The 21119-nt window shown below is 33.2% G+C and overlaps 2 protein-coding genes across 2 annotated transcripts in view; one reads left to right on the top strand and one right to left on the bottom strand.

Moving 5' to 3' along the window:
* Positions 1-14116, top strand: part of LOC105322535 (multiple epidermal growth factor-like domains protein 10) — a 32121-nt gene extending 18005 nt beyond the window's left edge. The window contains exons 7-16 of the mRNA XM_066079093.1: positions 4445-4582; positions 5199-5336; positions 5444-5581; positions 8509-8646; positions 9114-9251; positions 9359-9496; positions 9893-10033; positions 13179-13302; positions 13420-13558; positions 13877-14116. Of these exons, the coding sequence (XP_065935165.1) occupies positions 4445-4582; positions 5199-5336; positions 5444-5581; positions 8509-8646; positions 9114-9251; positions 9359-9496; positions 9893-10033; positions 13179-13302; positions 13420-13558; positions 13877-13903 (1259 nt within the window). The 3' untranslated portion in view covers positions 13904-14116. The remainder of the gene's footprint in view (positions 1-4444; positions 4583-5198; positions 5337-5443; positions 5582-8508; positions 8647-9113; positions 9252-9358; positions 9497-9892; positions 10034-13178; positions 13303-13419; positions 13559-13876) is intronic.
* A 3258-nt stretch (positions 14117-17374) lies between these two features.
* On the bottom strand, positions 17375-20446 carry LOC105330748 (uncharacterized). Its single transcript, XM_066086135.1, has 4 exons — positions 19671-20446; positions 19124-19293; positions 18861-18998; positions 17375-18633 (listed from the first exon to the last, which is right to left on the bottom strand). The coding sequence occupies exons 1-4, from the start codon at positions 20255-20257 to the stop codon at positions 17534-17536; spliced, it is 1995 nt and encodes a 664-aa protein (XP_065942207.1). The 5' UTR covers positions 20258-20446; the 3' UTR covers positions 17375-17533.
* Between the last annotated feature and the right edge of the window lie 673 nt (positions 20447-21119).

Raw genomic sequence — 21119 nt, 5'->3', positions numbered from 1 at the left:
ATATTGAATCTCGAATTTCGAATCTCGAATCTCGTATTTCGAATCTCGTATTTCAAAACTCGAATCTCGAATGATCCTTCTCGGCTTTCGTACAAAATACATGAAGCTCTACATGGTCACGAAGGCTTCAGAGTTTTGTGATATACATTCGAGGAACGGAAACATTCTGAAATGATGAAATTGACCTTTCCCAAGATGTCCATCGATGTAGATATAAAGAATCGACATCGACATCCCAATCACATCTTGTCATAATTCCGCGAAGGATGATTTTTCCATAAACTACGAGTAGTCGAATGAATCCTAGAGGATCATATATGTTGTGCAGCACAGACAGGTAGCCTCAAACAGGAAACTAGGAAACTTTAAGCTGAAAAATGTTATAATAGACCAATACTATGATTGACAGGTATAAGGTCTTTCTCTAAATCCAACTGTTGGGTTTCTTATTTCTGGTCTTCTTTGGAGAAAGCTTACATCACTTCTTTATTGTTTGAAGCATTTTTATGAAGATTGATGCTACCATTGGTTTTCAACACAGTCTGAATTATTTTCAATAGGTCGATTGCCTGCAAAACAAATGTTAAGGTATAATCTTCATAGAAGTTGTTGTTAACAAAGACCTTGATATTTTGCTAAGAATTATAAACACTTTTGAGCAATCTAAAAGTAGCGACAGCTGGCGATGGACAATTTTCAAAATCATGTGCATGAATACCATATTCCACAAGATGCTTACTTGGATTATTGTTCTGGTGCCATTGGAAGCGTAACATACCCCTGTGGTCTTCTCATATAAGAAATGAGTAAAACATCTGCCCAGTATCTGTTGATAATGGAATAAAAACGAAGAACACCAACTAAGTTGTTAATAAAATTTGATTCTGTAAGTAGAAGACTGTTGAGTGATGTTCTTTTGTACAGCGCAGATAAGTCAAAGGCTCAACGTTTTTGTATGGTTTCTTGGATGGTAAACGCTGAATATTAGGAGGTACCATACATCTTGTCGCTCTTCTAGTATTTTAGCAAGTTTTGCAGTGCCACGTTGAAAAACGTTTTCCATAAATGTGAAGAAGTGTTGTCTTTTCTCAATTTTTTTCCCGGAAAGTGTTATGTAACATCTTTGCTAGCCAACGGTTTCTGACCCGCACAGCTCCTCACGAACCCTTGGAATATCGTGCTATCGAAAGTTGTCACGTCACGTGATCTTACAGCCTTTTTATAAATCATCGAAATGATGAAAGATGTCGTACATTAAACGTCATTGCTGCAGAAAAAACAGCCTTATAGACATTGATATTGACAAGTTACAAATTGAAAGAACGTTTAAATGCCCAGTGAATTCAATAAATATGAATATTCTTAAATGTTACATATAGATATGTTTCATTCGAAGGCATAGACGCTTCCCCAGTTAATTTAGTAAATGACGAACGATTTCTATATATATGTGCTTACCCTCTATACTATAATGTTGATTTTGGTAGACATATATAAATATATATCGTTGGTCATTTACCAAATTAGCTGTGGAGCGGCCTGTTTGAGGGGGGTAGGACTGGGAGCGGTAAATCCGTTTAAAAAAGTTAGATTCATTCAAAATATTTTTATAGAAAATCATTTTCTTTTGAATTATGCTTGTTTAAGATCAACAAGAATTTTTACGTGATTTCAAACATTAGAATTATCTTTTCTGAAATAGAATGTTTTTCTTTTCTATTGCATTGTTTAAGGTCAAGATCTAGTAAATGATTCCAGACTGTCTTTTTGGTGCTAGAACCATTATGACGTCATAATTGATTTGATGATTCTTTTCCCGTATTTTACGGCGTGAAAGGAATTATGTAGAAAATTCAACGGTATTTTGACATTCTATGTAAAATCATGGAGAAAGTAATCCCGGTGCCTATATTCTATTTGACATCAATTTAAAGAGGAGGTCAAGAGTTTGTTTAATGCCGTTTTTGGAGAGACTGTAGGCAATCTAGATATATTTCATTAGTCTATAATGGACAAAACTCTGATATTTGTTACTTTTATCCTTCATATTTCATAGAAAATGATTGTTCTAAACATGATTTTTCATTAAGTTTACCAAAAATGTAAGCCCCGGTACACCCTATGAAACAAAGATATTGTTATGAAGCATCATTAAAAGAATTTATATCTTGAATTTCATAAACCTGTAGGCACCTTTCATTTACTAGATCTTGACCTTAATCGTATTAATTGATGATCAAATATATGCGTCTTGAAAAACAAGCAATTTCAATTTATTCATATTTTGGATTAAAACAAAACGCTAGGGGAAAAACAGAAACAAGAGGCCCATGGGCCACATCGCTCACCTGAACAATAGTTCCTTGTAACATTCTATTTCATAGCATATGTTATTTCTATTTTAAACTTTGAACCCCTTTCTGGGGCCCCAGTATTGGTCCGTGGTTTATGGTTGGCTTTAACAACAACACTATTTGAGGATCATTGCATTGTAATCTCACAAACTGTAGCATTGTAGTTCTCAAGAAGAAATTTTTTAAACATTTTCCATATATATTTCTATGTTAAACTTTGAACCCCACTTAGGGCCTCAGTATTGGTCTTGGGGCCCCAGTATTAGTCCGGGGGTCACGATTTTACCAATTTAGAATCTACAAAAGCCAATGATGCTTGCATAGTAATCTTACAAATTGTTACACTGTAGTTCTTGAGAAGAAGATTTTTTAACAATTTTCCTACATATTTCTATGTTTAAGTTGTAGCCCGGCCCGCCTGGGGCCCCAGTTTTGGTCCGGGGGTCACTGTTTTTACAATTTAGAATCTTCACTATATATACAAGCTTTTGTGTAAATGTTGGCATTTCTGGTGCAGTGGTTCTTGATATGAAGACTTTACAACATTTATCCAATGGATTTCTATGTTAAACTTTGAACCCCGCCTGGGGCCCTAGTTTTGGTCCGGGGGTCACGATTTTTACAATTTAGAATTTTCACTATATATAAATTAAAGCTTTTGTGTGAATATTGGCTTTTCTGGTGCAGTGGTTCTTGATATGAGGATTTTTAAACATTTATCCAATGGATTTATATGTTAAACTTTGAACCCCGCTTGGGGCCCCAGTTTTGGTCCGGGAGTCACGATTTTTATAATTTAGAATCTTCACTATACATACAAGCTTTTGTGTAAATGTTGGCATTTCTGGTGCAGTGGTTCTTGATATGAAGATTTTTAAACATTTGTCCTATGTATTTCCATGTTAAATTTTGAACCCTGCCTGGGGCCCCAGTTTTGGTCCAGGGGTCACGATTTTTACAATTTAGAATCTTCACTATATATACAAGCTTTTGTGTAAATATTGGAATTTCTGGTGCAGTTGTTCGTGAGAAGAAGATTTTTAAACATTTTTCCAATGTATTTCTATGTTAAATTTTGAACCCCGCCTGGGGCCCGAGTTTTGGTCTGGGGGTCACAATTTTTACAATTTAGAATCTTCACTATATATACAAGCTTTTGTGTAAATATTGGAATTTCTGGTGCAGTTGTTCGTGAGAAGAAGATTTTTAAACATTTTTCCAATGTATTTCCATGTTAAATTTTGAACCCCGCCTGGGGCCCGAGTTTTGGTCTGGGGGTCACAATTTTTACAATTTAGAATCTTCACTATATATACAAGCTTTTGTGTAAATGTTGGCATTTCTGGTGCAGTGGTTCTTGAGAAGAGGATTTTTAAAGACAGGCACCCTATTTTCACTGTTTCGTAATTATCTCCCCTTTAAGAAGGGTTGTTCCCTTTATTTTAACAATTTAGAATCCCCTTTTCATAAGGATGCTTTGTACTAAGTTTGGTTAAATTTGGCCCAGAGGTTTTTGAGAAGAAGTCAAAAATGTGAAAAATTTACAGACGGACGGACAGACAGACGGACGGACGGACGACGGACAACGGGTGATCAGAAAAGCTCACTTGAACCTTCGGTTCAGGTGAGCTAAAAAGCACCAACATTCATAAAAAGGCGGAAAATTAATTGAAAAGAACATCTTTGTTATTCAATGCCAAGAAGGTTGGTATGGTTTTGACTGTAACGAGCCATGTGGACATTGTCGTAATTTATATTAGTGTTTACATGTCAATGGGACACGTCAATGGGACACGTTTGATTGGTTGTGAATCCGGCTTTCAGAATAAACGTTGCGAACCACGGCGATTTTTTGTTTAATTCAAAGACATTTTAGATACATTTATACAGACAGACGGACGAGCAGACAGACGGACACAGACAGACAGACAAACAGTTTATTTAGATAGATAGTTTAGAAAGATAGAAAATTTAATGTTATACAATTGAAGCAAAGTAGAGTAAACATGGTACAAACTCAGAAATTCTTATATTAGTTCTAAAAAAAAGGTTCAAAGCTGATCGATTGTTTTCTTTCTTTCTTATAATAGCTTGTGACAGTGGATCCTATGGTGTTGACTGCAATGAAACATGTGGACACTGTCGTGACCTAAACCAGTGTTTCTACATTAACGGTTCATGTTTAACAGGATGTGATAATGGTTTTCAAGGGGATAAGTGTATCCATCGTACGTATAACTGAAAGCAGACGCAAGCTTTATTATTAGTCTCGGATTTTAGGATTACAAGCAGTAGGATGGTAAAATAACGGGTCTGCTTCACACTTCAGTGCAAACAGTTGACCTCATAAGCATTTTCCAAGTAAACCCAAAGTAAAAGTAAACCCGGGTTTAGTTGGGGTTTACTCTGGAGTTAGGTTGGGTCTGATCTGTACTGTATGTTTAGTGTTTTAAAATGACGCTGTACCTAATATTGATTGCTCATATCGCCTTTATTTTATTTTGATTTTACTTTTGAGTAGTGATTTAAAAAAAACCTAGTATTTTGAGTGACATTATCATTCATGGATATTGGCACTTGGTTTCTGAAACGTTATTTCGTTACATAAAAAATACAATCACTTTATATAAAAGAAAAGCAGACCAAAAAATAAAAATTTGTCCTGAATAATATTAAAGATAATGTTATGATAAAATATTCTTAATTGATAGCTTGTGAAAGCGGAATGTATGGTGTAAACTGCAATACAACTTGTGGCCATTGTGAGAACATAACCAAAATAATAAAAATTTGCCCTGAATAATATCAAAGATAATTTTATGATAACATATTCTTAATTGATAGCTTGTGAAAGCGGATTGTATGGTGTAAACTGCAATGAAACTTGTGGCCATTGTAAGAACATAACCCAATGTTTTAATGGCAATGGAACCTGTTTAACTGGGTGTAAACCCGGGTACCAAAAGGGGTTATGCAAATCACGTAAGAAAATTATTTGTTTAGATGGTAAAATATATAAAAAGTATGATTAATGTGGTGTTAAATAAGATTGATCGTAATACAAAATAATATTACTTATAACTTCACAGCTTGTGACAGGGGATTGTACGGCAACGACTGTAACGAGACTTGTGGACATTGCATTGATATAGATGAATGCTTCCATATCAATGGAACGTGCTTAACTGGATGTGCTGCTGGTTATCTGGGGGACTTGTGTAACAAATGTATGTATGAATCAAACAAAAAAGAAAATATTTCTTACAATGTAAGGTCAAATGAAATCTGATAGCGATTGAACATAACTTATATTAATAGCAGAACTGAAGTTGAGACCCTGTGCTTTATTGTACGTGCCATGGAACATTTTTATGTTCTCAGATTTTTAACTTGTAGTTTGAGTTGACGTAAAGAATGATTATATCACATGGGGTAACACAACTACCTATTTTGCTCACGTTTGCTTATTTTCTTATATCTTATGCGTGCATTTAGTAATAATGCAAAGCCAACTTTTAATCATATGTACAGCTATTATTTTATTGTTATGGAAAAAATGAAGCATTTATTGTTACATGTATGATCAGATTAGGTATGTATAAATTATAGCAACATCTTGTTTTTCAAGCATGTGATTTCGGATACTACGGAAGAGGGTGTCAACAGGAATGCAGCATATTTTGCAAAATATCACATGACTGCAATCCTGTTTCTGGACATTGCAACACGGCTACTAATAAAGCCTTGCACAATCTTGCTGTCAGACTAGAACCATGTATTGACCAATGTAATGTTTAAATGTCTCTTTACAGTTTTTCAGCTGCCATAACATAAAAGCGGCGCAAAGTTCTAACCTTTGCATAGCATTTTCATGTAAAGGGGCCAATTTCACTTTGCCAAACACAAATGATACCTTACTTCTCATCTCATCTGGGACTTTGATGTATGACACTGCTGACACTGCTTGTTCTGAGGTATCACAAAATACATGAAGCTCTACATGGTCACGAAGGCTTCAGAGTTTTGTGATATACATTCGAGGAACGGAAACATTCTGAAGTGATGAAATTGACCTTTCCCAAGATGTCCATCGATGTAGATATAAAGAATCGACATCGACATCCCAATCACATCTTGTCATAATTCCGCGAAGGATTATTTTTCCATAAACTACGAGTAGTCCAATGAATCCTAGAGGATCATATATGTTTTGATAGACAGGTAGCCTCGAACAGGAAATTAGGAAACTTTAAGCTGACAAATGTTATAATAGACCAATACTATGATTGACAGGTATAAGGTCTTTCTCTAAATCCAATTGTTGGATTTCTTAACTCTGGTCTTCTTTGGAGAAAGCTAACATCACTTCTTTATTGTTTGAAGCATTTTTGTGAAAATTGATGTTACCATTGGTTTTCTACACAGTCTGAATTATTTTCAATAAGTCGATTGCTTGCAAAACAAATGTTAAGGTATAATCTACATAGAAGTTGTTTACAAAGACCTTGATATCTTGCTAAGAACTATAAAAACGTTTGAGCAATCTAAAAGTAGCGACAGCTGGCGATGGTCAATTTTCAAAATCATAAGCATGAATACCATATTCCACAAGATGCTTACTTGGATTATTGTTCTGGTACCATTGGAAGCGTAACATGCCCCTGTGGTCTTCTCATACAAGAAATGAGTAAAACATCTGTCCAGTATCTGTTGATAATGGAATAGAAACGAAGAACACCAACTAAGTTGTTAATCAAATGTGATTCTGTAAGTAGAACACTGTTGAGTGATGTTCCTTTGTACGGCGCAGATAAGTCAAAGGCTCAATGTTTTTGGTCTGGTTTCTTAGGATGGTAAACGCCGAATATTAGGAGGTACCACACCTCTTGTCGCTCTTCTAGTATTTGAGCAATTTTTGCAGTGCCACGCTGAAAACGTTTTCCATAAATGTAAAGAAGTGTTGTCTTTTCTCATTTTTTTCTCCTGAAAGTGTTATGTAAAATCTTTGCTAGCCAAAGGTTTCTGACCTGCACCGCTCCTCACGAACCCTTGTAATATCGTGCTATCGAAAGTTGAATTTTTTTTTCGTCACGTGATCTTCCAGCCTTTTTATAAATCATCGAAATGATGAACTATGCCGTACATTAAACGTCACTGGTGCAGAAAAAACAGCCTTATAGACATTGATATTGACAAGTTACAAGTTGAAAGAACGTTTAAATGCCCAGTGAATTCAATAAATAGGAATATTCTTAAATGTTACATATATATATATATATTTCATTTGAAGGCATAGACGCTTTCAAAGCTAATTTAGTAAATGACGAACGATTTCTATCTATATGTGCTTACCCTCTATACTATATTGTTGATTTTGGTGGACAAATATATATCGTTCGTTATTTACCAAATTAGCTTTGGAGCGGCCTGTTTGAGGGTGTAGGTCTGGGAGCGTTTAATCAGTTTAAAAAAGTTAAATTCATTCAAAATATTTTTATAGAAAATCATTTTCTTTTGAATTATGCTTGTTTAAGATCAACAAGAATTTTTACGTGATTTCAGACATTAGAATTATCTTTTCTGAAACACAATGCTTTTCTTTGTATTGTTTAATTGTTTTAATTGATGATCAAATATATACGTCTTGAAAAACAAGCAATTTCAATTTATTCATATTTTGGATTAAAACAAAACGCTAGGAGAAAAACAGAAAAAAATCAACAACATTCATAAAAAGGCGGAAAATTAACTGAAAAGAACATCTTTGTTTTTCAATGCCAAGAAGGTTTATTGGTTTTGACTGTAACGAACCATGTGGACATTCTCTTAATTGTGTTTACGTGTCAATGGGACACGTCAATGGGACACGTTTGATTGGTTGTGAGTCGGGCTTTCAGAATAAACGTTGCGAACCACGGCAATTTTTGGTTTTATTCAAAGACATTTTGGATGCATTTATACAGAAAGACGGACGGACGGACAGACAGACAGACAAACAGTTTATTTAGATAGATAGTTTAGAAAGATGGAAAGTTTAATGTTATTCAATTGAAGCAAAGTAGAGTAAACATGGTACAAACTCAGAAATTCTTATATTAGTTCTAAAAAAGAAAAAAAGTTCAAAGCTAATCGATTGTTTTCTTTCTTATAATAGCTTGTGACAGTGGATCCTATGGTGTCGACTGCAATGAAACATGTGGACACTGTCGTGACCTAAACCAGTGTTTCTACATTAACGGTTCATGTTTAACAGGATGTGATAATGGTTTCCAAGGGGATCAGTGTATCCATCGTACGTATAACTGAAAGCAGGCGCAAGCGTTATTATTAGTCTCGGACTATAGGATTACAAGCAGTAGGATGTTGAAATAACGGCTCTGCCTCACACTTCAGTGCAAACAGTTGACCTCAAAAGCATTTTCCAAGTAAACCCAAAGTAAAAGTTAACCCGGGGTTTAGTTGGGGTTTACTCTGGAGTTAGGTTGGGTCTGATCTGTACTGTATGTTCAGTGTTTTAAAACGACGCTGTACCTAATATTTTTTGCTCATATCGCCGATAATTTGTTTTAATTTTACTTTTAAGTGCTTAAAAAAAAACCAGTATTTTGAGTGACACTATCATTCATGGATGTTGGCACTTGGTTTATGAAACGTTATTTTGTTGCATAAAAAATACAACCACTTTATTAAAAAGAAAAGCAGACCAAAAAATATAAATTTGTCCTGAATAATATCAAAGATAATATTCTTAATTGATAGCTTGTGAAAGCGGATTGTATGGTCTTAACTGCAATGAAACTTGTGGCCATTGTAAGAACATAACCCAATGTTTTAATGGCAATGGAACCTGTTTAACTGGGTGTAAACCGGGGTACCAAGAGGAGTTATGTAAATCACGTAAGAAAATAATTTGTTTAGATGGTAAAATATATAAAAAGTATGATTAATATGGTGTTAAATAAGATTGATCGTAATATACAATAATATAACTTATAACTTCACAGCTTGTGACAGGGGATTTCACGGCATCGACTGTAACCAAACTTGTGGACATTGCATTGATATAGATGAATGCTTCCATACCAATGGGACGTGCTTAACTGGATGTGCTGCTGGTTATCTGGGGGACTTGTGTAACAAATGTATGTATGTAGTCAATCAAAAAAGAAAATATTTCTTACAATGTAAGGTCAAATGAATTCTGATAGCGATTGAACATAACTTAAATTAATAGCAGAACTGAAGATCAGAGCCTGTGCTTTATTGTACGTGCCATGGAACATTTTTATGTTCTGAGATTTTTAACTTGTATTTTGAGTTGACGTAAAGAATGATTATATCACATGGGGTAACACAATTACCTATTTTGCTCACGTTTGCTTATTTTCTTATATCTTATGCGTGCAGTTAGTAATAATGCAAAGCCAACTTTTAATCATTTGTACAGCTATTATTTTATTGTTTTGGGAAAAATGAAACATGCATTGTTATGATCAGATTATGTATGTATGAATTATAGCAACATCTTTTTTTTCAAGCATGTGATATCGGATACTACGGAAGAGGGTGTCAACAGGAATGCAGCATATTTTGCAAAATATCACATGACTGCAATCCTGTTTCTGGACATTGCAACATGGGATGTAAAAATGGTTGGAAAGGCCATGAATGTTTAGAAAGTAAGGTTTTTTTTTCATCGATTATTCTTATTATACATCACTAGAACTATTGCTTATTGTTATCGATTACCCATTTTTTAAAACAATTATTTTAACTTATACTCTTTTTTGCAAGTAGTTTTGCCATACATATATTTTTTCAATGAAATCAAGATATGTAAAGTAATTAGTTTTAAAACGACTGTGTATTTAGCTGACCTGAACCGAAGTTTCAAGTAAGGTTTTCTGATCACCTGTTGTCCGTCCGTCCATCGGTCTGTCCGTGTGTTTTCACATTTTTGACTTCTTGTCTAGAACCCCTGGGCCAAATTTTACCAAATGTGGAACCATTCATACTCATTGAAAGAGGAATCTAAATTGTTAAAAAAAGGACAAAATCTTTTTTTAAAAGGGAGAAATTTGCGACATTGAAAATCGTAAAAAATCGTAAAAATGTCTTAAAAATCTTCTGCACCATAAATGCCAACATTACTCCAAAGCGTATGTACAGTGAAGATTTTAAATTGTTAAAATCGTGATCCCCAGACTAATACTGGGGCCCCAATATGGGTTTAAAGTTTAATATAGAAATATAGAGTGAAATTTTAAAAACAATTTTCAAGGACCACATTGCTACTATTAGTGAGATTACAATCCAAGTACGCTTATATCGTGTAGATTCTAAATTTTGAAAACGTGACCTCGGAGTAATATTGTATATAGCCCCAATAGATATTTCAAGTTTAACATAAACATATCATGTGAAAATGTTTAAAATTCTTTGTCTTAGAAATTACAATGCTACAATTTGCGAGACTACTATGCAATCATTCTAAGGTAGTGTAGATTTTAAAATGTTTTTAAAAGAGGTCTCTAAAAATAGAAATAAATAAATTTAGGTGATTAGTTTATCATAGTGAAATAATCTGGAAATTAGATTATCAACTAGTTTTTTTTTCTCTCAAATTTCGATGCCGACATCAATTAGTAACACATTTCGGGATCAAAGTAATCGGGATCAGTGATCTCTAAATTCAAACAACTTTAAAGGTGTGGATCTCAGTTCTTGCGAAGTTAAGTATGGAAAGAGGAAGAAGGAATCATTGATATAATATATCAACTTTATATAGAATTTTCATATTTAGTTCATTTTCAACTTCATAAAACAATTAAAATCACCTTAAACCGATGAAAATGCAAGATCTAATGTCCTGAACACACCAACGCTTTATCTAATGGATCGATAAATGATCTTTTAATGGAAAAAAAAGATCAGCATCATGTTTTCAATTATTCAATAATTAATTCTCTATTTTTGCAGTGTAATAAAAAAAATTGTTTTGACTGCAAATAGGGTATTTTAGACTTGGTCTTATTTGATGTACAAAAAAAATTATGAATATATGTAACAGCATGCCAACGATATAATCTGTTTTGAAAAAAAAAATGTTTCCGACAGTTTAAATTGTTTTTCTTTTATATTCTTAAATTTAGGTATAAAATCCAAAGAATAACAGATATTCACATGTAACACTTATTAACAATGATATCTGGAAAAGAATTTTAAATAAACGAAAATGCAAACAGTTTTTCTTACTAGTTTTTTCTTAACTAGGTACGTTTTCAGTCACATGTTGCCCTATTTTAGAGTGATTTAAAAAAAAATCACAAAAAATGGAAATGCAGTATTTATTTACACAAAAATACCAATAAACTAATTATCTATTATAGTTACATGATTAGACTTTTCACAAGGGTAATTATGGCGTCATAAACGGTGGAATTTCCTGTAATTTTCATAAAACTGAGCAGAATATACCAATTCTTCATTTTTTTTTTTAATAGAACACTATGTTCGAATCTGTCGCCCACAATGAAACTCATATTATAACTTAAGCATGTGATATCACATAAAATATATTAATTTTGTCGTAGGCAACGGCTGAGACAAATTTTCCTCTTCAAAAAACTACTACAGTCAGTTCAAGCATATCTTTTACAACATACACCATATCATAGCATAGCATTGAAATCTCACAGCATAGCATTGAAATCTCATACCATAGCATTGGAATCCCATACCATATCATACAATCTCATAGAATCGCATTCGTCATATCATAACATAGCATACCATAGCATAGCATACAACATTATTTTAACTCGGTTTTAAATGTTTTTATTTGAAAAAAAAAAGTTTACATGATAGATATGTGGTAAACCTTGGCTTCTTATTATTTTACTTCGAAATTTGTGGAACTTTTCTGTGTATGGAGGCGTTTTTGTTCAAATCTCATAGCATAGCATAGCATACCATATTATTAAGCCCTTCATTTCAATTTCTCATAGCATAGCATACAAATCTCATAGCATACCATACAAATCTCATAGCATATCATTTAAATCGCATACCATAGCATAGCATTAAATTGTAAAAGATATGCATGAAATGACTGTAAAAAACGAGCCATTTTTCATCATTTTTTACTAAATCTTAGAAATATGCAAAAATGTCGAAGTCATAATGATTTTTTGAAACAAGATAAAAGTGTATAACTTGGTATTTTATACATGTATACACACATATTCGAGATGGTATTTGTGCATATTTATGAGATTTTAAAAACAATAAAATTAAGGGAAGTATTGAAATAACATGTACCTTCTTCTTTGAGTTAATCCTTATTGAAAAAGAAATGATCCCGATCATAAGTTTTTTATTGAAATTTTAAAAAATTACTCAAAGTTCATAGAAAGATATTCGGAAAATCTTTTAAAATAATGTTTTCAAAAATTACAATGCTCTCCTTAGTTATTTTACTTAGTTGACATATTCATATCTCCGCTTAAGGGTCACATCATCATCCATAACCATCTTTCACTTTTTAATTGTTCAATTTAAAATTTTGTTATCTTTGATACATTGGACCCTAGATTGTTTAGATTGGTCAGTTGAGATATCTCAGATCTTATGATATGATGTCCCAAAAAGAAGGCTTCTTTTTATGAATTGTTTAATGTACGGCAAAACTTAAAATATAAGAGAGTTGTACAATATTTTACTTCTTTAGAGTTCAATTCACAATAAACCCTTTCGAACTGAAATGATACAAGAAATGTTGTTCAGGTGAGCGATATGTGGCCATGGGCCTCTTGTTCATTTTAGTATCAACAATAACAACTGGGGTTGATAGCTGGCTAGTTTTGTTTTACGGTCTCCTTTTTGTCCTCGCCTTTTTCGGCCTTGTCATAATCGTTGGAATATATGCACTACGTATGATATCGACTCGGTAAATATTGGCCGATCTGCTTTTTATTCTACTTTGACTTGTAGTTCACATACCAGTAATAGTTTTCTCTGTTTATTTTTTTTAAATTCACTTTTCATGTTTCTGTTTTTCGAAAAGAAAGTTGTTGCTAAATGACCAACATTGCAACGAACTAGATGAAAGGTCTAGCAATGTAGTCGCCACCCGTGCCTCTGGAGCATTTTTCTATTATTACCGAGAAAACGATGAACCAGTTTGCACATATGTCTCAAGAACAGTTTGTACATTTTATGAAATTTTAAGAAAATCTAATTAATTAATCATATTTGTAATAAATTTGATACTTTTCATATTTTGAAATAAAGAGATTTAATCTCAAAGTCTATGTTATATTTTATTGCTCGTGATTTAACATCCAAAACATTTATAATTCAATTTTCCTTGACATATTTTCATTGATAATCTACTTAAATATTGTATGACAACTATGCTTACTAAAATTGTTTAAAAATGCAATACATACTCAATTTGATATTATTTATACTTAATATTTTTTTTAATATTTTAATCATCCATGGGCGTGATATATTTGTAGAATCCTGCATACGAAGATTCCTTGTAAAAAGAAAGGGTTCACTCATCTTTATCTTATGGTGAACATGAATATCCAACCACTGAAAACTCATTATAATTCCTGGTCTGATAATCAGCATTGATATTGTACAAATGAAACACTTTCATGAATGGCATGACGTCCTTTAAAGTTCTTTTTCCTTTCTTATTCTAGGAGTATACATGAATTTGCACAAACAAAGATCAATAATGTTTTCATGTGCGTTCCATTCAAATTGGAACAAAGTTACACGACTAAAAACTGTTCATCTTTTGTACTAGTATATTTTATCTGACTTCACAGCCACTTTTGTTGTATTATGTATGTCTAAGTGTTTGATTACAATTGATTAGCATTTTAAACTGTAATTATAGAAGTGTTTCAAAAAAATTAAATTAAATTGACCCGTTTTTTATTTTATTTTTTTGTAAAAAGAATCGGTGTGATTGATATTTTATTACTTACTTATCATTTTTTTTTTCAAATTTACATTTCCTTATTCAAACTATTTGTCATCAAAAAATGTCAGTTTTCATTCAGATAAATTAACGTTATTGTTTGACTTTGTATATATACGTGAAGATGGATATTAACTTTAATTAAAAACAAACATATTACATGTAGGAGTTTTTTTTAAAATTACACTTGCAGTGGAAAAACTGCGTGGGTAATTGTACATCGATGAACATTACTTTATACAAAGGAATTGTCGTTCAGTTCTGTAATTTGCTTAATATTACTGTAAATGCCTTAAATGTTATAGTATGTCTTTATCTTGTGGTTTATTGTTTGCTCTTTTCGTTGATTTTCTGGATTATCAATTTCAATCAACATTTTCTCAAATAAGGATTGAACAAAATGGAAACCCTATGTTGCCCCCGCCCCCTCCCCCTCCGAAGCACATGGTCGACATAATTATGTTGCAAAAGTAGTGATATGTTGACATGCTTATGACTATATTAAATTAAAAGTAAGAATACATGAACTGTACAAAAATCCATATACACAAAACAAAATGCCATCTCCGCAATTCAACCAAGAAATATTCATTTATTTTTCATATTCATTATGTTTCTCAATTGCAATAGTCCTATTGCACTCTCCGACGTCACGTTGTGTCAAAGGTCAATCGGGGATAAATTTTACATCCGGGTTCTCCCGCTCTAGTAAACAACGCTAGGCTTATCATTAAGAAATACTCAATAAATCAATGTCAACGGTATACTTATGTTTGAATATATCGTATTGGTAAGTTTTAAGTGTGCGGATTACGATCATAACAAAATCTACTTGAGTTTCATTCAAGAATATTCTTAATTTAAATCTTTATCATGCTGCTGACAAAATACAGTATCCATCTGATTACATAATCCGAGATCAACAACCTATTTTTTAACAGCTCACACGAAACGCTTTTATACTGAATTAAATTACCAATGTATCTTCTAATATATATAATAATATAATAAAAAACTATCGTAATTTAAATTATGATTATAATCAGAAATGCCAGCCCGTCTTTTCTGTGAAAAGGAGGGGGCGTAATTAACAAAAAATATCAGAGATTACCCCAGTTCTATTAATCAAGGTAAGAATTTAGACTGTTATTACTGATTCTCATTTGTTTGCAGAGTATTAGAGCTTATGGTGGTAAGAAACCCATTATAACAGTTTTCAGATTTCTATTCTTTTTTTGTGTGGAAGTTTTCTTTGAACAGTTTGTTGTTCGTGAAAATTTGTTGACAAATATGCCGGGAAGACATTGTTGTGTCAATGGTTGCTACAATGGTAACAACAAGTTAAAAAAATGGAGATCAGAATTATGTGTAATACATTCCTCTAATTTTGGAACTGGGAGATGTACATGTGATCCTCCCTTCAAATTATTAACATTTCCCACAGAATCCCAAGACAAATATGCCAGAAATATCTGGATTAGAAACATAAACCGCCAAAGTCAAAGTGGAGAACTTTGGCTTCCAAATAACGATTCCAGAATATGTTCTAATCATTTTGTGGATCTTGGACCTACCCCAAAGAATCCTTACCCAACACTGCATATGGGACACATGGACAGAGTTGTTGTTGGGAGGCAGCCACCAAAGGACAGATGTTTAGAAATTCCTACTAAGAAAAGGAAATCTACATCCAATGAATGTCACAGTGATTCTGATGTGACAAACAATGTTAAAAGTCATTTGATTGACCATGATTATTTGGAATACTGTGATACATGTTTGTACAAGGAAGAAGAGATAAGAAAGTTTAAAGATCAAATAAGAAGTCTCACTTTAGAGTTAAATGATCTTAAAAAGAAAACTTCAGTCAATGTTCAAAATCAGCTCAAATCGCGTGACATGTTGAGTTTGTTGGTCAATGATAGGAAAGTAAAATTCTATACAGGAATCCCTACCAAGTCTGCTTTTAATGCAGTCTACAATGCAATACAACCATCTCTTAAAAATGTTAGATATTGGAAGGGCCCATCCTATCATTGCACTACTCTTAAACATAAAAAATTTCAGAAAAATAGGGCTTGTAGAAAATTAAATCCAAAGGAGGAAATGCTTCTTACATTCATGAAAATCAGACTTGGTCTTTTAGATGAGGATCTTGCTGACAGATTTCAGATATCTCTATCATATGTGTCAAGAATTTTCACAACATGGGTGAAATTGTTGAAAAGGTATCTAAGCTGTTTAGTATTCAATGCTCAAAAAGATGTAGTCAGACATAACCTACCCCCTTCTTTCAGAACTACCAAATACTCACAAGTAAGGCACATTATTGATTGTTCGGAGGTATTTATAGAAAAACCCCAAAATTTAGTGTACCAAAACCAGTGTTGGAGCGATTACAAACATCATCACACTGCAAAATTTTTATTAAGCATAAACCCATCAAGTATGATAAACTTTGTTTCAGAATGCTGGGGTGGGAGGACCAGTGATAAGCATATCACACTTCACTCAGGGTTTATGGATCTTATAGAGCCTTTTGATTGTATTATGGCCGACAAAGGTTTTAGTAATCTATTGCAAGATTTCACCCTTCTTCATGCTACTCTATTGACCCCCCCTCCCCTCCCCCCCCAGGCAAACATGGGGTCAGTCAAATGCCAGCTAATGATGTTAGGAAAACAAAAGAAATAGCTAATAGAAGGATTTTTGTAGAGCAGGCTATTAGAAGAATGAAGTACTTTCGCATATTGAAGTTTGAAATTCCCCTTACATTGTGCCAACACCTTGATGATATTGTAAGAATAGTTAGTGGGGTGTGTAACATGTATCCACCTCTTCCAAAGTACTGAGAAAACTTACAATAGCTTTTGCCCGAGTAGTCTATCCCTATATTGTCTGGTACTAATAACTCTTCTTTTCGTTTTGGCATTTTGTTATAACATGTTATGAAATGCATTTAATATTCGAAGAGAATGTAAATTAAATTATATGAAATAAAATGAAAAGAAAATGTAAACAATTTATTATTTTCCAAGTCATGCAATGAAATATAGTACATACAATGAACATACTATGAATATCAATGGTAACAATTAGAATATATATGATGTACATAAAATGTACATGTACATATATAAGTACCGGGTTTATTTGCTTCAGATCATTTATTGAGAGAAGCTTAAGAAGAAGATTGAATGCATTTTTTACAATGCCATGATGTCAAACTTTTGACATACTTGTCAGTTATTCCAACACAATGAAAATGATACCAAAGTTTGCACACATCACAATATATGCTACGCTCTTTAAGCTTGGTCACTTCATTCATAACAACCATATTACATTCAGGACAAAAATATGTCTCCCCATCTACATGTACCTTGTTGTCAATTTCCATTGGGTCTGGTGTATGAACATTTAAACTTTCTTGGGTCAAAAGATGTTGCAAAGACCTAGAATGAATCTCTGGTAAAACAAATGAATGATAGAAAAATTCAAGGTTGGATGACATTTCTGAATAAAAATGCTGGTCAAGTACAATATTTTCATAAAATGGTCCATTGCATGTATATATGTACAGTATACACCATTTTCGCTTTGTAAGTTCAATCTGGCCCTGAATTTGACCATAATATGCCCCGTGTTTCAATGTAAGTGATTCAGTGTTTTGTAAACAACTTGGCAAATTACATTTGCAAAAAGAAAAACATGTAGAACATTTTGGAATGAGAGGACATTTAAATTCTACTAAACCCTCACCACAGCAAGAACATGATACCAATAAATCGGGGGAAGCTGCTAAATAGGGGTGATCAACATCTAAAAATATACCACATTCATGAAATGATACATCTTTGTGTTTTTTTCTGTACATTTTCATAAACTCAATTTTAGCAATGGGTTCCATTTCTCGTCCATACTTTAAAGACATCACATTCGGATTAACATGTTTATATCCCATTATACGTGAGAGCAAAGGCTTTATGTCACAGTGTGCAGCGTTTCTCTTATAACTTTCCACTTTTGTATGGACAGCATAGAAATTCGATGCCGTAATCCGTCCTTTTCTCATCTCTGTCCAATTGGGGTTGGATGATTGACCCATGGTGAGGTTGTTAATGGCTTGAACCTCAGTCTCTGTGACATGTTCTACATTGTTTTTAACCATATTGTCAATATAATAGTTTGAAACATCAAAAGCCATAACATCAGCTGTTTCTTTCTGATTCACTGGTACAGGTAACTGTGTGGTATCCTGGTCATCAGTAGTGTGCATTCCTATCATAAAAAGAAGAACATTAATCAACAGAAGACCCAAGAACAATATATTTCATTAGTGATAAATAACAGAAGTTTTCTCTAGTACAAGTATCTTTTTTTTTTTCTTTAGACCTTTTTATCTAATTTAAAATCATTCTAAGTTCCAGTTGCCCTCTATTTGTTAGATTATGAATCAAGAAATATAAAATAATTATACATGTAATAAAATTCCTAATTTAATATACCTTTGAATACACAAGCATTTGGAATTGCATCCTTCAGAGAGGCCAAAGGAGTTTTCTGAATGCAGGCCTCGGTGTCATTGTTTCCTTCAGGCATTACATCATAGTCAGCCTTACTCTTTCCAACAAGTGGTCTGGTCACTAAATATAAATATGTAAAACATGATAGTCATACAATAACTTCACTTGAAAAATTCATGCACCATATGTAGCATAATAGAATATACATGTATATATATAAATATATATATACCTACCAGATTAACCATGTCTTGACTTTTTGAAATTCATGCTCTTTATTTGGGCAGGCTGGAGTTTCTTTTCAGATAGTTTTACCCATATGCATGTGCCTGAGGTGCAAGATGTAAGGCCTAATTTGTTTGCAGATTCAATGCGGAAAAGTAGACCTGCCACATGGTTGCAAGTTTGTCCCAACCTGAAATTGTTGAAAATATGAGAGTAACATTCAGTATATTAAGTCTTTAAACTATTCCATATAATCAGCTATAAACTCTTTAGTTAATAAAGTTTGAATTATTTTTTTTTACAAAAAGTTTCAAAGGAATGCTACAGCTATATATTTGAGACATATAAGTTTTTTTTAATATGTTCTGGTGTCTCATAATAATAATATCGATACATAATATACTAGTATCTCGGATATAATGGAACCCACATAAGAAGAGAGTAAATTATAATTCAGATGTAAATACAAGTAATTTCAAGTTGAAATAATCACTATAGTATAAAGATCTCTTTAAAGAATTTGACTAAAAAGGATTTAATTACTAGTATATAATTATTTATACTAACCCTGAGGTGCAGGAGCAGTAGGCACTTAAAACATGTCCTGTAACTTTCTGTAAACAGACCCAGGCACTGTGAGTTGCTGCATTTAAACTCTGTGATGGAGTACATCTGGCACGCAGAAAACAGTAGGAAGATGAAGTAGATATTGGATGATAAAATACCTCCTTCAGCCACTCTGATGTATAGTACTCATATGCTTTACCGATCTTATATTGGTTCAAATGCAGCTGAGCCTTCTCCTCGTTTTCGTATTTCATTAGAAAAGTGGTCACATCGGTAATGAACACTGGTGGCCAATGGGACATTCCTTGTGTTTCGTCCTCCCATTTGTCGAATATTAAGAATGGGTCCGGCAAAATAACATCACCAACTTTAAGTAAATTCTTGTAGCATTCTAACTTAGACTTCTCAATTTCTACAGCTGTAGGTATTATTGGTATGTTAAGTGTATTAGCTGCAAACGCGAGTGCAACAAGTTCTTGTTTATTCCCGCCAATTGACAAACCTCTTTGGCTCAAAAAAGAACGCAACGCCTCGATTTTCCAATGAGAAAAGTCTTCCAAAGAACACCTTTGATCACCAGGATCCATTGTGTATAGAAATATATGTACAAAATATCCAAATCACAAAGTGTCAATCGAAAAGAACCGGGTGTTTAACTTCTTGAATAGAACAAGCGTCCATTTTGTTTGTTACGTAGACAAGTTTATCCCCGATTGACCTTTGACATGCATATATAATTGGCTGCCACAAGATGGCGATCCCGAACGTGCAATAGAACTATTGTCACGAAACAAAATGCAACCTTGTGAATATAAAAACTTGAAAGTTTAACCTTCAAAAATAAACAAAACACATTATTTGATTCACGAAAGAGAAAATTAAGCGTCTTCTCACGATTTCGTCTGCTTGAGATCAATCAACATTTACAGCTAAGCTGACTCTTCCTTTTCCAGGAATATTATAGCGAACATATAAATGCCTATAAACTTTCACGGTAACACCGCTGTTCAAATTTGGTAACAATGATTTTTAAATTTACACACGTACATGATCGGTCATCAGCATAAGCGTCGTAAAGAAAAGCTATGAGTAATGCATCAACTCCTTCGGTGCATTCCAAGCGGCAGATATACCATTTAAGTACATCACTGGCTATCTAGTTACCACAATGTTTACAAAAGTCGCTTATACATACTATTATTTGTCGACATATCAGCTATTTTCGTCCACGATTGCCTTTCCTTGGATGGTTATGTCGAGTTGCGTATTCCAGCGATCTCACATGAAAACTAGTTTTATTACGAGTATTTCTGCACAGTGAGTAATATCACAAGCTATCGCATGTATTTTCCTATCGTTTTCAATTCCGCCGGTTCAGATTTTAACTCACTATTTGTGTTTAATCCATTAAATTCAGCTCAATAGCTCTGCATCAGCTGAAGGCGCATC

The sequence above is a fragment of the Magallana gigas genome, chromosome 1, assembly GCF_963853765.1.
Source record: "Magallana gigas chromosome 1, xbMagGiga1.1, whole genome shotgun sequence".
Classification (NCBI taxonomy): domain Eukaryota; kingdom Metazoa; phylum Mollusca; class Bivalvia; order Ostreida; family Ostreidae; genus Magallana; species Magallana gigas.
The sequence above is the reverse complement of the archived record's forward strand: the minus strand, read 5'-3'. Positions and strand labels throughout refer to the sequence as shown.

Coding starts and splice junctions, on each gene's coding strand:
- LOC105330748 (XM_066086135.1), bottom strand. CDS start 20,257: ATGGATCCTGGTGATCAAAGGTGTTCTTTGGAAGACTTTTCTCATTGG. Junction 18,999..19,123: donor TTTCAAAAAGTCAAGACATG/GTTAATCTGGTA, acceptor ATTTATATTTAG/TGACCAGACCACTTGTTGGA. Junction 18,634..18,860: donor AAATGCTTGTGTATTCAAAG/GTATATTAAATT, acceptor TTTTTATGATAG/GAATGCACACTACTGATGAC.